Source organism: Cyprinus carpio, chromosome B18 (genome assembly GCF_018340385.1).
Source record: "Cyprinus carpio isolate SPL01 chromosome B18, ASM1834038v1, whole genome shotgun sequence".
In the NCBI taxonomy this organism is placed as follows: Eukaryota; Metazoa; Chordata; class Actinopteri; order Cypriniformes; family Cyprinidae; genus Cyprinus; species Cyprinus carpio.
Genome location: NC_056614.1, coordinates 8,395,098 through 8,416,039, shown reverse-complemented (window position 1 = coordinate 8,416,039; position 20,942 = coordinate 8,395,098). Strand labels below are relative to the sequence as shown.

Below are 20,942 nucleotides of genomic sequence, written 5' to 3'. Positions count from 1 at the left end.
ATGAGGAAGAAGAAGAAATAATGAATTTGCAGAACTGAAGTATTTAACTATGTCTTAAATGCTGTTCACCACCAGATTCACACAAATAATTAGGCTATATTGAATGGATGTCTTAAAGAAAACATATAGAGAATATATTATTGACATTATCAACATAATTAATATAACAACACACGACTGACAGATGCATTGCCAAAACAATGACGCAAAACACAGTGTTAGAGCTCTTTCATGATAACTGTAAAATATTTCCGGGTCAGTTTATGAATGGTGATGACACATAAACAAAATGTCAGGAAAACAAACAAATCCTGGACCACATACCAGTCATAAGGGTCTGAGATTTATGCATCTTCTGAAAGTTGAATAAACTGATGTATGGTTTGTTAGTATAGGACAACAGCGTTTGTACTGTTTGAAAATCTGGAATCTGAGGGTGAAAAAAAAAAAATCTAAATATTGAGAAAATCGCCTTTAAAGTTGTCCAAATTAAGTCCTTATCAATGCATATTACTAATCAAAAATTAAGTTTTGATATATTTACAGGAGGAAATTTACTAAATATCTTCATGGAATATGATCTTTACATAATATCCTAATGATTTTTGGCATAAAGGAAAAATCTATCCTTTTGACCCATACAATGTATTGTTGGCTATCGCTACAAATATACCCCAGCGACTTAAGACTGGTTTAGTACTCGAGGGTCACATATTGACTGAAGTAAATATAAGTATTTTTCTAAGGCTGAGGTTATGCCAGAGGACTGTCCTTGTAATAAGTGTGCTGTATATTATTTTAAGTTTAGCTTGGTAACATGTCTTCATAATCTCTTGATGGATAAAATCTGAATGTGCTGATTCACTGGTACATGTGTCACATTACAGAAGTAAAATCGGCTGCAAATGCTTTTCCATGAGTTCTTAGTTTCCTGAGATAAGCTTCAGAATTAAGTTTCAAATGCTTTTTCACAGATCCATCTCCCGTTCAGCTCATCGTTCAGTTTCTTGAGCAAGCCTCCAAACTGCCTGTGTATTAGCAAAACCAGGTTCAGCCGCCAGCGGACAACCGAAGGAACCGCACACTGAAGCTAATGGCACTCAAAGTTACTGCACACCTGACATGGGATTTGAACCTGCTAGAGAAAGGGTGAGTGATGATAAAACATTGATATTAATACTGATATAAATACTGATTTTCTCTGTCACCTGAAATAAATGTATTATTAGCAACCACCCAGATTACCCAGACCTGCCAACCTGTACACATTTTTTACCTCAAAGTACGTTGGTTTAAATAATCTCTGTGCGTTTTATTTGTCTCCTCACTGGCTCTGTTTGTGTGTGTGCGTGAGTCTGTACGCTGAGATGAGGAAATGCCTCCCTGCTTAACCTGCATTTGAAAAAACAAAACACACCAAACCTCTTTCCTTGTGATGAGAAGCATCTCTGTTGTGTCTGTCTGTAATTGTGATGATTTTAGCTCACATTTAACCCCCCCCCCCCAAAAAAACCCTGTGTCCCGTCTCGTAAACCTAGTGGTACTCAATTTTTTTTCCAAAGGTTGGCAGGTCTGGATTACCACATTACAACACACAGCCTTTGCACAGGCAAACTCCACATACATTCTCTTATGAAAATGTAAAAATTGTGTTGGACATTTGGACATAATAAATAAAATGTGGATATTCAAGGAATTACATGATTACTGATTTCTTCTTTTTGTCTTTCTGTTTGATTGACAGTTTGACCATCCCTGTTCTTAATATGTTATTGAATGAGTTTCTGTGCGTCAGTCGTGTTCCTCCTGGAGTTAAGCATGTAGATCTGGATTTGTCAACCCTGCCGCCAACCACAGCCATGGCTGTGATCATCTACAACAGATGGTCAGTGTGACAGTGCAACTGTGTCATAGTTTATGCCGGTTTAGTTAAACTTTGTAATTTCTGTGGCTGCTTCTCCTTTCAAACGTCCTCCGAAGATCGCATTTGCCGGCCAAATACATCATTGAGGCTGTCTCAATTCAGAAAAGTTCCCATTACATTCTTAAGTTAAAAAGAAATGACAGTAGATTATGCCTCATGAGGATTACAGTCAATTTTGTAATGATTGCTTATCTGAAATGAGACCTCCTCAGTGCTGTATGTGGCCTACAAAGTCACAGCCTTTGAAATGAGAGAAGGTTTATGGAAAAAAAAATTAAACATAAACTCAACCACAATGGGCACCAAAGTGCTGTACATGAAAAAAAAAAGAAAAGAAAAAAACAAATACATATTACCCAAATACATAGAATTTACAAGACATTATTAAAAGCCAAAGAAAATAAATAAGTTTTTAACATCCTCTGAAATGACTAGGAGATTTTTTTTAATGACAGTGGAAGCTCATTGCATAGTCTAGGAGCTGCAAGGGAAAAAGCTCTCTCCTCTACATTTCAAGCGCAATCGAGGAACCGTCAGACACAGTTGATCCTTGGAGCGAAGAGATCTCAAAGGTTGATGTAGACTAATCAAATCAGAAACATACTCTGGTGCCAAGCTATGGAGAGATTTAAAAACATATAAAACTTTATACTGGATTCTGTATCGAATCGGTAACCAATTCAATGAAACAAATACAGGGGTTATGTGGTCTCTTTTTTTGGTACCAGTTAAAAGCCTAGCAGCTGAGTTCTGAACCAGCTGCTGGTGAGAGAGGGAGGCCTGACTAACACCCAGATACAAAGTGTTGCAATAGTCCAAACGAGAAGACACAAAGGCATAAACAACCTTCTCCAAATCACTGAAAGAGAGGATAGACTTCAACTCAGCTATAGATCTAAGTAAAAAAAACAAAAAACAAACAAACTATTTTTAACAACAGCATTTATTTGGTGATTGAATTTAAGCTTGGAGTCAAAAATAAAGCCAAGGCTTTTAATGAAGGAAAGTTTATTCCCAGGAAGCAGTAACAGATTGTCATTAGAATCCATACCACATCCTTTCTGGCCAAAAACAATAAACTCTGACTTGTCCTCATTCAATTGGAGAAAGTTGTTTGCCAACCAACTCTTCACATAAGCCAAACAGTTATACAAAGACTCAAGAGAAGACTGCTCTCCATATTTTATAGAGAAATAAATTTGAGAATCATCAGCATACAGATGGTAATTTATACCATGCTTATCAAATATCTTTCCTAATGGAAGCAAATAGGGAAAACAAAACGGCTCCCAAAATCGAGCCCTGAGGAACCCCACACGTTAATGGTACAACAGAAGAAGAACAGTTTCCCAAACTGACTGAAATGGTTCTTCCCTTAAGATATGAGGAAAACCAGTCCAAGGCTATACCTTGGATATCCACTTGGTCTTTGAGACGATCAATAAGGATAGCATGATCAACCGTGTCGAAGGCAGCACTGTGATCCAGCAGTAGAAGACAACATGACTACCCGAATCTACATCTAATAAAATGTAATTTGAAACCCTCATTAAAGCAGACTCTCTACTCTGACCAGCTCTGAAACCTGATTTAAATCTATCGAAAATATTATTACTAACTAAAAAAGCATCTACTTCTTGAATGGCCTGAGGGTGAGTAAAATTTCAGCAAATTTTAATTTTTGAGTGAACTATTCCTTTAATAACAGAACAGATTTTTAAGAAATAAATCATTAAGATGTTTTTAACTTTAAACTTTTGCCTCCAGCTAAAATCTATAATCCATAATTTTGCTTTCACCAGTGAAAAATCATCAGGAGAGGAATATGCACAGATCAAACAACGTTTGCAAACTTAAAGAGAGACTTTGTGAGAGACTTGTTCAGTGAGGCAACCGTTATTATGGACTCGCATTTTCATTAGAAGTGACAGTTTAAAGAATATATGAAGAGTCGTGTGGATTATTGTGATGTTTTATTGCTCCAAACCTGTTCCCATGAAGAAACAAACTCTTCTAAATTTTGGATGGCCTGAGGGTGAGGGTATTTCCAGGAAAAAAAAATTGGGGGGTTAATTTCTCCTTTAAAAGTGAGCTATAATTAATATATGGCAGGTGCATTACAATTTAGGAGGCATTTACTTTCAGCAAGGCTGTTCTGACCCTTCAGTGTACGAGAAAGCCAAGGAACACTTCAGAAAAGCACGAGAACTGCTCACAAAGGTGAGTCGTTATTAAATTAAAATAACACTTCACTCAAAAAAGTACATGTTGTCATTATATACCCACCTTCATGACCAATGCTGTATTGACCAATCAGCATCCAGGACTGTAGTAATCTTTTGAGATAATCCAACTGCGTTTTTCAGTCATGACATTGTTTTTGCTGCTGTGTCTGATGGCAGCTGGATTCCTCTGCATCTCTCTGTTGTGTGGATGAGCAGCAGTTGGCTGGATACTGGAGCGCCTGCAAAACCCTCACTGAAACCTCAGACCCCGGCGAGAGCCAGCACACCCCGTACGGCCAGATCAGCTGCTTCATGAGGAACCATGATTATGGGGTCAGCAACAACTCTCACTACCATTAAATAGTGCTCTACTTATTGATTAAAAAACCTTTACGATTGCAAGACAAAAATTAAAATAGCTCTCCTGAATTTTAGTTCGAGCCTTCCTCACAAACTTTCCACAGATTTACATTTACATTTTAATCATTTAGCAGATGCTTTTATCCAAAGCGACTTACAAATGAGAACAGTAGAAACAATCAGATCAACGAGAGAACAACAACGGTATACAAGTGCTATGACAAGTCTCAGTTAGTCTAGTACAGAACATATAGCCAGGGTTTTTTTTTTTTTTTTTTGAATATGATAGACAAGAAAAAGAAAAGGTAAGGACTAGTATTAGTTGGTTAAGTGCAGGCGAAAAAGATGAGTCTTTAGAATTACACTGTTGATTCATCCCTTACACCTTAAACCTACCCATACCACCAAACCTGTCCCTAACCTTATAAATACCACCTCAATAGCAGCAGAAGTGTTTTGCAATACAATATGAACACAATAAGTACATTTTACTTATTTCTTGATGTAAAAACATAGTAGTTAAGGCCACCTAACATAAAGTGGGACCGTTCTGTTTTATTAGGTAGATTTATATTGTTTTTTTTTTTGTTTTGTTTTTTTGCCCAGCCACCACCCCCCCGTCTTCGGAGGTCAACTTTATTTTTATTCATATAACAAAATAAGACAGATCATATATTTGTAATTAATAAAGAGTGACAAGCCGTAACAGGGAGACAGGGAGGTACACAGACAGACAGTCAGACAGACACACGGCCAGATAGACAAATAGACAGACAGACAGACAGACAGATAAACAGTCAGACAGACAGACAGACAGACAGAGAATAGTTATAAGTGTGAGATTGGTATGTCTGTAAGTGTGTGACTGTTAGGTGTTATTAAGGCAGCTATATTGGGGGGGGGGGGGGGGGGGGGTAAGGACGTGGTTTACATCAGCTGTTGAATTTGTAGAAAGGTTATGAGAGGATTCCAGGTTTTTTTAAAGGCAAATATATTGTTCTTTTTATGAGCTATGGTTTCTTCTGTCAAAATGAATTCTGTGATTAAGTTAGTCCAATGGGAAAAATGACAAGAAGATTTGGATTTCCAGTTTTGAAAGATTATTTTTTTAGCGATTGCTAGAGAGACAAGAACTGGGGTTTTGTATTTGGAAGGGATAGAGGTTTCTGAAATGTCTCCCAGGAGACAGAGTGCAGGAGACAGTGGGACTCTGCAGTCCAGGATCGAAGATAGTGTGTTGGTTAATGTGGTCCAAAGAGAGTGAACAGGCTGGCAGAGCCAGGTTGCGTGGAGATAGGTGTCTGTGCTCCCAGAGGTACACTGTGAGCAAATGTCTGTGTCAGATAATTTCATTTTAAATAGTTTACTCTGAGTGATGTGGATTCTGTGGATAGTTTTATATTGTATGAGTTTGTAAATTGGTGTTGGTGGTCATAGAAAAGGTGTTCCAGCAGATCTGCGTCCAGAAATCCGGGTCGGAGGATAGCATGAGGTCACTTTCCCACTTCCCCTTGGGCAGGGTTATTGTGGGGTTAGATGAAGTGATGAGGCTGTAGAGTTTAGATATAAGTTTTCTCGGGTGGTTGCCTATCTCTAATAACTTATAACTTATTTTAGAAGGCTGTAGGGTGTTAGTTAGTGTTATTTTACTTTGAATTAAAAATTTAAGCTGTTGGTAGTGGAGAAATTGGTCTCTCCCAATCCCGAATTTCTGGACAATTGAGGGGAATGACATAAATTTATAATTTTCAAATACGTGGTGAAGGTGGGTGATGCCATTTTGTTGCCATTTGGGGAAGTGGATTGGTTTATTGTAAAGACGGAGGTCAGGGTTGTGCCAGATTGGGGTAAACCTACATGGAGCTTGGGGTGATTTGGTGATTTTATTAGTTTTCCACCAAGCTGACAGAGTTGTTGCTATTGTAATGTTATTATAGAAGTCTAGTTTTTTGATTGACTGTGGTAGAAAGGGGAGGTCTGCGATTGAGTTGGGGGAGCACAAGTATTGCTCAAGATCAAGCCATGGATCGGAATGTGTCTGTTGTTGAGTCCATTTATATAGGTATTGTAATTGGTTTGCCAGGTAATAGTGCATGAAATTTGGTGCTTCAAGTCCGCCTGTGTTTTGCGTTTTGAAGTGTTGTAAGTGCTATCCTTGGTTTTTTATTTTTCCAGTAGAAGTGAGTGGTGAGGGAATTTATTTTTTTGAACCAATAGTCTGTCGGGGTAATTGGGATCATTGAAAATAGGTAATTGATCTGGGGGAGTATCTTCATTTTGATTGTTGCTATACGGCCTATGAGTGTGAGTGGGAGCTTGTTCCATCGTTTATAATCATCTTCTATTTTCTTGAGGAGTGAGGCATAGTTGAGGTTGTATAGCTCTGACAGCCTGGGGGAGATTGATATGCCTAAATACTTGATATTACCCGTGTTGAGGGGAAGGGAGGGGTCATGAGCTGCAGAGTCCACATCGTCTCCTAATAGCGGAAGTAGAGTTGATTTATTCCAGTTGATTTTGTAGTGAGAGACTTTTGAGAATTTGTTGATGACATTGAATGCTTCGTTAAGTGATTGGGATGGAGTTTGTAAGTATAACAGTAAATCATCTGCATATAGACTAATTTTGTGTTGAGAGTTGTTGACTTGGATTCCTTTAATTTTATTGTTTTGGCGTATTGCTGCTGCGAGTGGTTCGATGAATATGGCAAAGAGGGATGGAGAGAGTGGGCATCCCTGTCTGGTTCCTTGGTGCAGAGTGAAGCTTGGTGAAGTGATCCCATTTGTGATGACTGCGGCCCTTGGAGAAGTGTATAGTGTTGTTATCCATTGAATGAATGACTCTCCAAAACCGAATTTACGGAGGGTGGTGAATAAAAATGTCCAGTTGACCTTGTCGAATGCTTTTTCTGCGTCTAGTGATGCAACTATAGTTTTTTGTGACTGTCCTTGTGCAATGCTGATGAGATTAAAAAGTCTGCGGATATTGTCTTTTGCATTTCTATTTTTGATGAAGCCTGTCTGGTCTGGGTGAATTAGTGAATGCATAACTGTTTCAATCCTGGTAGTTAGAGTCTTTGTGATAATTTTCAGATCAGTGTTGATTAATGAAAGTGGGCTGTAACTAGAAGGATGTGTTGGGTCCTTATTGGGTTTCAAAAAAACAGTAATGAGCGCTGTGTTCATATGTGTGGGAATGGTACATGTAGTTTGGATTTCTGTGAGTAATTTGTTAAAAGTTGGAGATAAGATGTCCCAAAAGTGTTTGTAGAATTCTGCCGGTAGTCCGTCAGGTCCAGGTGATTTATTGTTTTGCATGCTTTGTAAGGCTTTGATAAGTTCTTCAGGGGTGATGGATTGTTCTAAAAAGTTTGCTTGTTCTGTGGTTAATGAGGGAAGGTCCAGATTGTTAAGAAAAGAGTCAATTTCAGATTGTAGAGGTTGGGTGCCGTTAGTGTACAAAGAACTGTAGAAATGGCGAAAAGAGTTTGATTTCTTGAGGATCCTGCATAGTTTTGCCTGAAGTGTCCAAAAGAGATGGGATAAGTGATTTGTCTTTTTTTGTATTGTAACATGTTTGCCAAATACTTGCCTGCTTTATTGCTGAGGTGAAACTGATCATATTTGAGTTGCTGTATACAGAACTGTGTTTTTTTGTTTATGATACTATCTAATTGAGTCCTAAGTTGCTTGAGTTCAGTTTGTACTTCTTCAGATGGGACGGTAAACTGTGGATTGCTAAGCAGTTTTATTTTCTGCTCAAGAGTGTTTTCCAATTGTTGTTGCTGTTTTTCTTGTGTGATGAATATGATATAATTATGCCTCTCATGACTGCTTTGCCCGATTCCCAAAGTGTTGATGGTGAGATTTCTGGAGAGTCGTTCATCTCCAGAAAGGATGCCCACTCTCTTCTTATAAGGGTGGTAAAATTGGGATCTTCTAGTAGAGAATTGGTGAAGCGCCATCTTGTAGAGATTTTCTTTTGTGCTGGGATGTTTAATGTTAAAGATACAGGGGCATGGTCACTGATAATAATTGAATGGATAGTATTTTCTAATATCTGTTGAGGTAGATTTATATTGTAATCACAATCATTTTTCATGGTATCAAATCAATAGGTAGTATTTTATTTATAAATGTTATTTATGTGGGATCTACAGTATTTAGGCTATTCTAGTTTCTAGAAATTATGATTAGTTTCAGGTTTAGTTTTAACATTATAAGACAAAAATTGACAAATATGACAGCTGTTTTCATTGTGATAACTGTCTACCTGCTTAAAATAACTACCTGTTAATTAACATTTTTAACATTTAATAGAACAGAAAATAAAACAACTGCATCTTCAGTGGTTGCTGGAGTGTTGCTATAGATGGTCTAAATGGTTAATAATGCATTTTTAAACTCACACCCGTTTAAACAAAGCCCAAACTACTGTCAGCTGGAATATAATTTTAATGTAAATGTAGCTACTTTTTTTCTAAGGATATTTTGCCCATGCTGCGTCACGTCACTAAAACGTTGCTTCAAGCAAGAAGTGAACTTGGTGGAAGAACTTATTGTAAAAATAGGGTAGGCTATTAATAAATGTTAATCATCGAACACATCAAGCTGTTTATCATGTTTTCGGGTAATAACCCGGTCTAGACTGTGCACCTTCACGGCTTGTATTGATTTAGTAATCTTGCTTCAGTGCTTCAGTGCATCTGCCCAGATACGAATGAAATCATCGCTGTATTTTCTTATTGGTCAGCCTTCGTTCAGCCACCATTTTCTGACACCAGACTGTTTCTGCGTTCAGTTGTTGCGTAGCTGTATTCAGTAAATATCAGGATAGTTTAAACATAATTAAAAGCTTTCCAGCCATGGGCACCTCCGTCGTGACCGCGAGTTTTGCTCTGCTGTGTGTTTTTCTTCTCTGTGAGCCCTCACTTCAAACAGGTAAACGATCACATTTAGCTTTGTTTGTCAGAGAAATAAAGTGAAAGTAACTCTAACGTTACCCTTCCTGGTCTAAAACGGCTTTGTCTCGACAGAATTTAAACTTGATTACGAATGTGTGCTAACATCACACATTTAAAAGTGTATCTACATACTCATAAAAATAATTATAAATCAGTTTTGTCAACTTAAAAGCAATTATCCACAGACTTGATGTCCTAAACATCGATCAACACGGCAGCGCAGGGGCCTATATTTACCAACACCCTTATTATTGATCACAAGATCGAGACCAGGATTAGACATAAGTACAGGGTCAACTGGATTATGTTTTAATTATGTTAATTAAGAATACGATCCTTCTGTTGGATAAACAGTAATTCTGACAAAGTAAACAGAAAAATAGGAATTTCAGTTTATTCATTATATTGATTAATTCTGTTATAGCATTGCTTTTAAATTTGGGTTTTGGAGACTAAATTTATATAATTATTTAGCTTATTATAATAGAAATTTAGTCTGTTTAGAACAATTTTTTTCATGTAAATGTCAGCATTATGATGAACTGCATGAGACACAATGAATAGATTCAGTCATATATTATACATAAAGAGCATCTGAATGAGACGAGATCATGAAAAACTGAATGTCAGTGCAGCTAATGCTGAATCCTTTGCATTCTCTTCGTTTTTTGGATCACACTTTAAGGTCAAAAGTGACAGTATATATATATATATATATATATATATATATATATATATATTTGCTTCTGGAAAATCAATGTAATATAAATTTGTTTAATAATATCTTTTAGTATTATTAAGAATTTTGAGAGGATTTTTATGATAGCTACTATGCAATATTTATTCAGTTTTCATGAGCTATTTTTTCCACAGTCATTTTTGACCATGAAGGTACCAAGGGACCAAGTGTTACTCTTTTATTTTTCAACCGTTTAACATATCCAAATCATCTCACCAGATGTAATCCCATTACAATAAAGCTCTCCCACTTAATATGGTGATGTTACGGTTTATACAGATGGCATCAAATACAGAATTTTACATTACAGTATGCCATGTGATTCTGTAAACAGAGGCATTATTACCATGGTTACCATGAGAACGCCACGTTACTGTAACTGTACATCATGCTTTAAATTTTGGACGGCAGTGAAAAGGGAAATCAGGAAGACTAAACTGAAATATAAGACATCAGATGTACTGGGGTAAGGGGAATAAAAGCTGTGTGGAAATAAATGGGAAGGAATCTATGAGGATTCAGTTAGTGGAGACTTTTAAAGAAATAACCTATAAACTCTACTGTGATTTTGCAAACTAATTTATTTTTTTTTTATAAACATGATTTTAATGAGTAGTGTGTAGATTTTTAGACTTAAAATGCACTTTTATGCACAGAGGGCCATTTTCAGATTGAAATTAATCATTGCTGGTAAGGAGGTTGACATGGTTAGTCAATACTCATATCTTGATACATTGATAGAACATAAGCTGGCTGGAAAACAAATGTTATTGTTTCAAAATCAGTTATATTCACATAGGAAGCTAAAGACCTTGTTGACAAATCAATGATTTATAAGTCTATAATTGAATCTGTTTTAACATTTGCTACGATTTGTTGGTTTTATTGATTACATGTCAAAATAGACTACAGGCCTGTTAACATTAAGATGAATATCTGGTGTGATAAACTTTTAATTTGAATGACTGTTAATGCATCTGTTTAGACTGACATGAATATTTGCATAAAGTCAATGCAGTGTATTTTTTCATTGAGAGGCCTTCTAATCAGGGTTGCCAGATCTGTGAATCAAAGCCAGCCCAACTGCTATTGAAAACTAGCACAAAGATAGCCAGTCACCTTTCCTGTGTTCTCCTCTCTTCTCTTTGAGGGTGAACAGATTATTTTGCTAAGTGACTGTATATAGATGCAGGACATATCTTATTTGGTATTAGTTGGTAAACACCATTTTGAATACAAAAATTCGAAAGACTGTTTGATAGCATGTAAATAAACTACCAATTGACTTCCTTTCTACGGTCAGAGAGTGAATCTGTATTTCATTCAGCTTCTTTAAAACTAACAATTCTGAATGTCTTATTCTGTAAAATATTTTAATGTTATAATGTAGGCCTGTTTTTGTTTTTACATTAGTTCTGTTGGTACCACATTATATACAGATGGACTAAATGGTTAATAATGCATTTTTAAACTCAAACCCGTTTAAACAAAGCCCAAACAAACTTACTGTCAGCTGGAATATAATTTTAATGTAAATGTAGCTACTTTTTTTCTAAGGATATTTTGCCCATGCTGCGTCACGTCACTAAAACGTTGCTTCAAGCAAGAAGTGAACTTGGTGGAAGAACTGCTTGTTGTAAAAATAGGGTATTAATAAATGTTAATCATCGAACACATCAAGCTGTTTATCATGTTTTCGGGTAATAACCGGGTCTAGACTGTGCACCTCCACGGCTTGTATTGATTTAGTAATCTTGCTTCAGTGCATCTGCCCAGATACGAGTGAAATCATCGCTGTATTTTCTTATTGGTCAGCCTTCGTTCAGCCACCATTTTCTGACACCAGACTGTTTCTGCGTTCAGTTGTTGCGTAGCTGTATTCAGTAAATATCAGGATAGTTTAAACATAATTAAAAGCTTTCCAGCCATGGGCACCTCCGTCGTGACCGCGAGTTTTGCTCTGCTGTGTGTTTTTCTTCTCTGTGAGCCCTCACTTCAAACAGGTAAACGATCGCATTTTGCTCTTTCTGTCAGAGAAAGAAAGTGAAAGTAACTGTAACGTTACCCTTCCTGGTCTAAAACGGCTTTGTCTCGATAGAATTTAAACTTGATTACGAATGTATGCTAACATCATGCATTTAAAAGTGTATCTACATACTCATAAAAATAATTATATAAGAGTTTTGTCAACTTAAAAGCAATTATCCACAGACTTGATGTCCTAAACGTCGATAAACGTTTCAGCGCAGAGGCCTATATTTACCAACACCCTTATTATTGATCACAAGATCGAGACCAGGATTAGACATAAGTACAGGGTCAACTGGATTATGTTTTAATTATTTTAATTAAGAATACGATCCTTCTGGATAAACGGAAATTCTGGCATAAAAAAAAAAAATGAAAATATGATTTTCACTTTATTCAGCTTTATTCCTTTGTCTCTCAGTGAATTATAGGTCTGACTTTATATGTTATAGTATATTTAGTCTGTTCAGTTCTTTCTGTAACTGAAATGTTTTGAGACTGTAGAGTTCACATCATGTTTTATTTGCCATTTCCTTCAGCAATGTAGCTACCTATTTTATCTCATTTACATAAATAGTTGATATAATGCATATAATATTTCTCTTTATTGCAGAGAAACACTCCCTGTATTACATTTACACAGCGCTGTCCAAACCTGTCGATCAGCCGGGCATCTATCAGTTCACTGCTATGGGTCTGCTAGATGACAGAGAGATTGACTATTACAATAGCAAGGAACAGAGAAAGATTCCCAGACAGCACTGGATGAAGGAGAAAATGCAGGAGGATTACTGGGAAAAAGGCACCCAGTCCAGAAAGAGCAAAGAACAGTGGTTTAATGTGAACGTCGACATTCTGATGAAACGCATGAGACACAATGAGTCAGGTGAAGAACACTGATACATTTTAACATGCATATTTTTATGAACTTTCTTTTTTTTATCATAATAAAAACTCACAAACATTTTAATTTGTGTCTATTTCAGATGTTCATGTTCTTCAGTGGAGACATGGTTGTGAAATTGAGAAAAATGGAGATGAAGTGAAGTTTTCCAAAGGCATTGATGAGTACAGCTACGATGGAGCGAACTTCCTGTCTTTTGATGATAAGGAGTCTCAGTGGGTCGCTCCCGTTGCTGCAGCTGTTCCAACCAAGAGGAAGTGGGATAATGTAACAATTCTAAACCAGTACACCAAGGGCTACCTGGAGAAAGAGTGTGTGGACTGGCTTAACAAGTTCAGAGAATACGGAGATGAGGTGATCAGAAAGGGCTGTGAGTAAATGTACAGTATTTGTATTTGTTGATGATCTGCAGCTGTCATAGAGATATAACTCACTGATAAACTGTACACTGTGTCCTCAGCTCCTCCAGAAGTTCACGTGTTTGCAAAAAGGTGCACCAGGGACAAAACCAAGCTGGAACTCACCTGTTTTGCCACTGGCTTCTACCCCAAAGACGTGATATTGAGTATAAGGAAATATCGCTCACCCCTGCCTGAAAAAGAGATTGAATCCTCAGGAGTCAGACCTAACCATGATGGAACCTACCAGCTGAAGAAGACTGTGATTATCCAGGAGGATGAAAAAGCAGATTATGATTGTGTTGTGTCTCACAGCACCCTCAACGAGACAATTATCACCAAATGGGGTAGGCAAAACTGAAAGCATTAAATTAAATGCTCGTTAAAGCAGGGGCGTTTCCTTCGAGGAAGCAAGGGTGGCAGTGACTCCTTAAAAATTGGATGAGAAAATAATCCACAGTAAAAAAAAAACAACACAAATATTACATAATATGATATTAAAAAGTATATAAATTAATGTTTTTTTAACAGTGACACTGTTCAACAGTGACACCAGTTATTATAGTTACAGGAGGAGTTACAGATAAAAGTTACAGATTAAAGCTACAGCATCTCTCTTGAATTGAATTTACATTTAGTCATTTAGCAGATGCTTTTATCCAAAGCGACTTACAAATGAGGACAATGGAAGCAATCAAAAACAACAAAAGAGCAATGATATGTAAGTGCTATAACAAGTCTCAGTTAGCTTAAACGCAGTACACGTAGCAAGGGCTTTTAAATAATATAATAAATAAAAAGAAAACCTATAGTATAGAAAAAGAATAGAGCAAGCTAGTGTTAGAGGTCTTTTTTTATAATTGTATAATAAATGAAAAGAAAATAGATAGAATACAAAAAGATTAGAAAGGTAGTTAGATTTTTTTTTTTTTTTTAAATAGAATTAGAATAGAGAGTGCTAGAGTTAGAGGGTCAAATAAAGATGGAAGAGATGTGTTTTTAGCCGATTCTTGAAGATGGTTAAGGACTCAGCTGCTGGGATTGAGTTGGGCAGCTCATTCCACTAGGAGGGAACATTTAATTAAAAAGTCAGTAAAAGTGACTTTGTGCTTCTTTGGGATGAACAATCAAGCGATGTTCTGACGAATTGACTCTCTGTTGAGTTTTATTAGACCCCCTAAGCTTGTTGTGGGTTTGTTGGAGAGTAATTGTAAAAGAAAAGGCTGAAGATCAGTTCACAAAAATAAATCAATAAATAGGGCTGTCAAAAAATTAAAATGTTTAATTTAATTAATTACACAATGTGGCGATTAATTAATCAAATTACATAAAATCACATAAAAAAAAATAATGAAAGAAAACCTTTGAAAAAGTATGTATTTTTTTCTAGTGAAAGATGGAGTAGTATTGCTCAGCTTTGCTCAGTTATACTCAGCTCTAAAGCTCCAAAATATTTTAACAAAAATAATAAGGGGATCAAATGGTGTGTCAAATGCATGAAAAATTACCATGTTATTTTTTCAAAACTAATTAATCAAATTAACATGTAAAATTGATAGCCCTAATCGAAAAAAAAAAAATGTAACTTGATAATGCAATCAATTTCTCATACAAAAACATATTACACTATGAACATTTTATTACATGAATCATGGAATACTTATACATATGTGCAGTGAAAACAAATGCTCTCATAGGATAAGCATGCACAGTCTCAGGAATAATAATGAGACAATGAGTCATCAGAGTACTGTAACGTGAGAACAAGCCACATCCTGTGACACTGAAGATTTTCAATGTGCAAGACAAAAATAGTACCAAAAAGCTTAACCAGTTTACAAACACCATAAAATTTAACACTTGCTAACATTGTTTTCTATAATGTGCAACACAAAAACCTTTGTTAAAATCTATGGATAAAATAGAGGATCCCTTAAAATCACTCTTGATTAGAGACTTAACTATGTAATTGAATGTCAGTTCTCTAAATGTAGTACATTTCAGTGTTTTAATTTGAATTTTTTGTTTTTGCAGATGGAACGTGCCCAGACTGCGGAAGCTCCCTGGTTATTGGAATTGTGATTGGAGCTGTACTTGTAATAGTTGTTGTTGCAGCAGTCTGCCTTTACCTTTTTATGACTAAAAGACTCAGTGAGTATTACTACATGATTACAGATTCTGGGCACACTGCTTTTAATATTTTTCTTTAATTCTTTAATAAAGGTGCCTCAACTATTAGAATTGACAGGACTGCTTCAGAGAGAGAAATATAACTCTATTGTTTTATGTGGGGAGTATGAATGACCAAAATCTTGAAATAGTTGAAATCTATAATAATGTGGTTAAGTTGCAAACAACTAAACTCTGCTTAACTAGCTTAGCTGCTTAATTACACACCTTAATAATTAATTTTTGTTGTGCTATCCTGACATGTTTATCTCTGTACCTGACAGTAATGCTTACAGATTGCACCTGTATTTATCATCTATATTTGTAATCCTCTCTAGCTTGCCGACAACAGAGTGCAACCAATGGACAAGTACAAGGTGCTTATGAAGTAAATGAAAATCTTCTCCCAGGTAAACTGCTTCAGAGAATAAGTGGAATGAATCTGTATTTCTCTTTGGAAAAGTGGTATGGGGTGTTCACACATTAATGAATTTTATCACTAGAGCTTGGGTGGATGTGAGTACACCTACTGCTGGATGTTTTAATGTGCTTCTCACAGGTTATTAAATTAGAAAAAATAACAAATTCTATGGATTGCTTTAAAACACATATCAAGTATGTTTTGGGGAATCAGTTTTTCACTGCTAATAACATTCTGGAGTGCGGTTCCCAAAAGCATTGTTAGCAAGTTAGCAACATAGTTTAACGATTTGGTGTTTCCCACAATCATAGTTTCAATTTCATTTTAGACCACCAGGAATTATGTATTAGATAAACAATTTCAGGGAGTTACCATAAATACAGACAAGTTTCCATGAAACCACCACCACCAATAAATATGATTCATTGTTTATTATTGTTTATTTGAAATAAGTAAATTAATTACTTATCTGCTTTATTTTAAAGCACACACTTATTGTGACCATTTCACTAATGTAACACTCACTTTGACCTGTTTAAAATATGCATAATTTTATGGTAAATTGAAATGAATAAGCTTTCTGTGTAAGCAAATAAGCTTCCTCTTTGGATTTCACAGGATATAATAGTAATGGACATGCACCAACAGCAGTCAATGGAGGTAAGCAGTTATCAGTGCAGATACAGCAGAAATATCTGCTGTTTTCTGAAATAATGTGCCATAAGGGCTGTGTGGTAATTCATTGCATAAAAGATTAAAATAAAAAAATGTTTAAACTGCACATAAGTATTAAATTATTAATGTAATAAATTGTTTAGAATGTAATTATTTTAGTTACCTGCCTTGTAGTAAACCCTCTGTAATGTCTTTACCTTCACTAGATCTTCTCTTGATTGTAGAGACTTAGAAATAGTCTCTACTGTTCCCAGCAATATCTCGAAAATGAAATTTAACATTTGGAATAAACTACAGTTATTAACTACAGTTGTTAACTGCTTAATTGTTACTGAAACAATCAGGGAACAGCTCAAATCTGAAACCTCTCACTGACTTACCCTTCAAAAGGGAACTGCATATAAAAATGCTGTATGTCTGTAATGTTTCTGATTTTACCTCTTTTGGATGTAAATAGCCTCAAATTCAATTGCTTCTTTTCAAAATTATTATTTTTCTAATGGTAGTTAAATGTTTATATATTTTGCAGAATATAAACATGTATTTATAACATCCATTTAAATGATTATATCTCAAAAATTAGAAAAATAATGGCATAATTAGAAAGCAGAAATTTACATTTTTACAATTTGAAGTAGCATGTCATATTCACAAATTAGTACAATTTGTTTGGAAATGTTCACATTGCAGCCTAACTAGCCTTTGCATTATTTTTTAAATTATTTAATAATAATAAAATAACATTACTTTGTGCTCTTAACCTCATGTTGATAGAAAATTATATTGTTAACATTGTTTCACTTTATCCAGTATGTGCTGCTGTTACATTACGACCTGTGTTTATAATGCAATCAAGGGACTGAAGTGGCCAGGGCTACTGAACACTGGTGCATCTCTAACTATAAGCATACAGTATATGAAGTTTACTTAAATGATTCTGACATTTTTCTCATTCGTTTCCCTCTATCAAAGGACCCAATGGAGTGATAATTATCGCCAACTGAAAAATAGTGTATGTATTCCACAATTGTGTTAAAGAAATGAATCTTATAGTCATGTTACACTGCGATATTGATTATGATTTATTTTTGTGCCATAGGAAGCAGGAAAAGTAGTGACTGAAGATGGAGATTGAATTTCAATTTTTGGATTTGTTATTTTTTTGTTTTTCATAAGAGCAAACATGTTCTTTGCTTTCATAAATTCTCTTAAGTATGTAGGTTACTTAAACCGATAGTTTGTAATGACTACTTTGATCATGCTACTTTCAGACTGTGCAGTGTTTTTATGCATGTTCATGTGTGATGAGAAAGGACATGACATATGGGGGATTTTTAACCTTTACCCCCTTAAGCTCAAGGAAACTGTAAAATATCTGGAATAACACATTTTGCCCCCTTTTCCTAACAAAGGAGGTTATGGAAGCTGTAGTCATTCACTGTTACAGCCAAAAAGGTTTATTCAGGTTAGGTCAAACATTTCAGTGGATGGCCATATTCTTTTGTTACATTAATACATTTGGTAAATGCTTTTATCCACTGCATTCAAGCTATACATTTCACCAGTTGATATATTTCATGAGACTCAAACTCATGACCCATTACTAGAGCTTGTTTTACTGTTTGAGTCACAAGACGACGGAGATCAAAGTATGAATTTTTCAAAATAAGTGTTGCTCTTAAGTTTTGAATAAGTGATGTTACAGGTTTATTTAGTGGTTGCAAAACAATTACTTAGTTGAAGATTTGGCTTTGTTGACTGCAGATGAACTGTATTTTTTCTTCAGTATTAATAGCTTTCTTTCGCTATGTAGAAATAAACATGAGACACCACAGATCATGTCATGAGTAAAGTTAGCACAATTGACTGAAAAACAGATTCATTGTTACCTAGAAATTTTAAACAGATTTGTATGTAACAAATTAAAAGAAACGAGGAATGTTAAATAGCAGTATTGTAAGTTAAAGGTCATATGCATTTCATAATATCCACCTTATTTTAAGAGCAGATGTGGCCATTAGTAAATTTAACTGGTCTGCTTCTGGTGTTATCCGCTTCCAGAACTTTAGCTGTTGAAAACAGCAAAAAACGGGTGTTTCTCACCATATTATTTTTAATGTATTATCTTAATTTTAAACATACTGCTTTGTAGCTCTCACGCTTACTTTGAGTTTAAGCTTGCTGAAGTGTTTTTACATGTAGTAAATAAAACCAGTTCCTATTAAAATTTTACTTCATACTAAATGTCTAGAGCCTTTTTTTGGGGGGGGGGGATTTCTTTGGTTTATAGATTTATGGGTTTAAATAAGTTAACGCACACATTGTTTTCCAAGCTCTGTTAAAAGTGTCAAAGTTTTCTGTTTACATGTTACTGCAGTGTTGTAGTCACAACACAACATCCAATCAGAGGCGTTTAAGGTAAACTTACCTCAGAAACCGCTCATGACTAATAACTGAGTTTTTGTAAGAATGATGTTAAGGTTTGCACATTTGTAAACACAATGTTGATTATTTGAATGTAGTTATGTCTAGTATTAATAAAGCTATTTTTCCCCTCCAAAACTTCTGAAAGTGATATTAAACGTATTTATTCAATGAGAGGATGTGTACGGTCGTCCTGGGACATCAGCTTTTTGGCCCCTGATAAATCTGCATTCCTGGACAGTTATATGCTTTAGTCTTAAGTGCTTGTCAGAATGAACATTGTGCAAAGATAGAGATAAAAATATTCACACACTCCCATTGCCAGTGGTTCACCTGTGCCTTGTTCAGGGAGATTACAAAAAAAAGGACAACAAATCACATCAGCTGGCAGACAATAGAAATAAGTCACTGTAATAGATCATGAACATCTGAGTGAATATACACAAATTCTGAACACACTCACCTTTCCATCGAAGCAGGTCTCTGTGCAAGGTGACCCAGAGGGCAAGCACACTTCAGTGGAGCACATGAAGTAAATCTGTTTGCAGAGAGAAACACGTGAACCATTGGCTTGTCTTTCCAAATCATGCTTCGGATCGTGTTTGTGTAGTTGCCTCCTCATTCAGGTATTTTCTGGTGGACAAATCCATGAACTGAAAAGCGCACTGGTGCCGATTCTGAGGAAGATCTTTCATATAAAGGATGGAGGTGCTGCCAGAGTCGAGAGGATTGGGGTATCTGCAGAATAAGTCAATGCTGAATAAAAAGACATCTGAGAAGAGCAAAACTTCCAACTTACTTTACTGTTTAAAACTATAAAGCTGCTTTGACAATCTGTATTGTATAATGCATACATAAAAAAGGTGACTATGCATAATCAACAATTTTTACGGAATTAACTGAACTGAAATTGAAAGGCTTTGAAGTGCAACAAGTAACTATGGAAACTGAAATGTTAATGAGCTTAAAATATAAAAATGCATACAAATCAAATATGCCTCTGTGTCTTACCCATCAAACAGCAGAATCAGGGTGCTCTGAGCAGAGCGTGGATAGGTCACACAGTAGTTAACTATGATTGTCGCTGTATTCACAAAACATCTTAAGGCTAAAAATAGCTCATAACTCGCCTATTTTGGAGAAAGTCTTAAATTTGGGAGTCCTAAAATTTGCTCTAAGAGTATTTCTTAAAGCGTTTTAGCAGTAATACAAGCTACTAAATCTGTGAAAGGTTAGGAGTAGTGTAGAGGACTCCCAAGTCACTAAGACCAAGACACAAACTATTCCTAAAACGGCTGTTGCCAGCAATCTGCCTCAGAATATAAACATTTTAGAAACATTTGACAATAATGAGCTTTTAAAAAGGTATCATCTTTGGTTTTGGAGGTTGGAGGTTACCCCGACAAATCTTCCTTTGATTATATCCTTATAAACGTAAAAGAAAATAAATAAATCCAACTTTTGTTTTAACAAAAGTTCTTACAAATTTTTAAAAAGTAGCCTTAACATATAATTTTAAGTAGGAGAAGTCAGTTTAAAAGTTTTGTTTACCTTACTTAGATACTCAAGTATTTGTTCACAACATATTCAAATGTTCTCCCAACTTTCCAGATTGAGCCATCTGAACAAACAATTTTACATTGAACAATACTGCACCAGTTCCCAGCATTGCAGCTTGAAAACATTAATTATTCTTCAAATATTATCGTTTT

General features: G+C 35.6%; 1 protein-coding gene and 1 pseudogene across 3 annotated transcripts; both read left to right on the top strand.

The window, feature by feature from the left end:
• LOC109052939 overlaps positions 1-16,042 on the top strand; it is a 32,281-nt pseudogene extending 16,239 nt beyond the window's left edge.
• LOC109052935 (H-2 class I histocompatibility antigen, Q10 alpha chain-like) lies at positions 9,272-19,045 on the top strand. 3 transcript variants are annotated; one of them, XM_042743733.1, is made up of 9 exons: positions 12,020-12,214; positions 12,853-13,125; positions 13,226-13,513; positions 13,604-13,888; positions 15,576-15,692; positions 16,049-16,120; positions 16,750-16,791; positions 17,779-17,818; positions 17,906-19,045. In XM_042743733.1, exons 1-8 carry the CDS (start codon positions 12,139-12,141, stop codon positions 17,808-17,810), a joined length of 1,185 nt encoding a protein of 394 aa, XP_042599667.1. In that variant the 5' UTR covers positions 12,020-12,138; the 3' UTR covers positions 17,811-17,818; positions 17,906-19,045. The 3 variants fall into 3 exon arrangements, with proteins under 3 accessions (XP_042599666.1, XP_042599667.1, XP_042599664.1); XM_042743732.1 differs by lacking the exons at positions 12,020-12,214; positions 17,906-19,045 and adding an exon at positions 9,272-9,449 and having other exon boundaries at positions 17,617-17,800; XM_042743730.1 differs by lacking the exon at positions 17,906-19,045 and having other exon boundaries at positions 17,617-17,800.
• Positions 19,046-20,942: the final 1,897 nt, after the last annotated feature.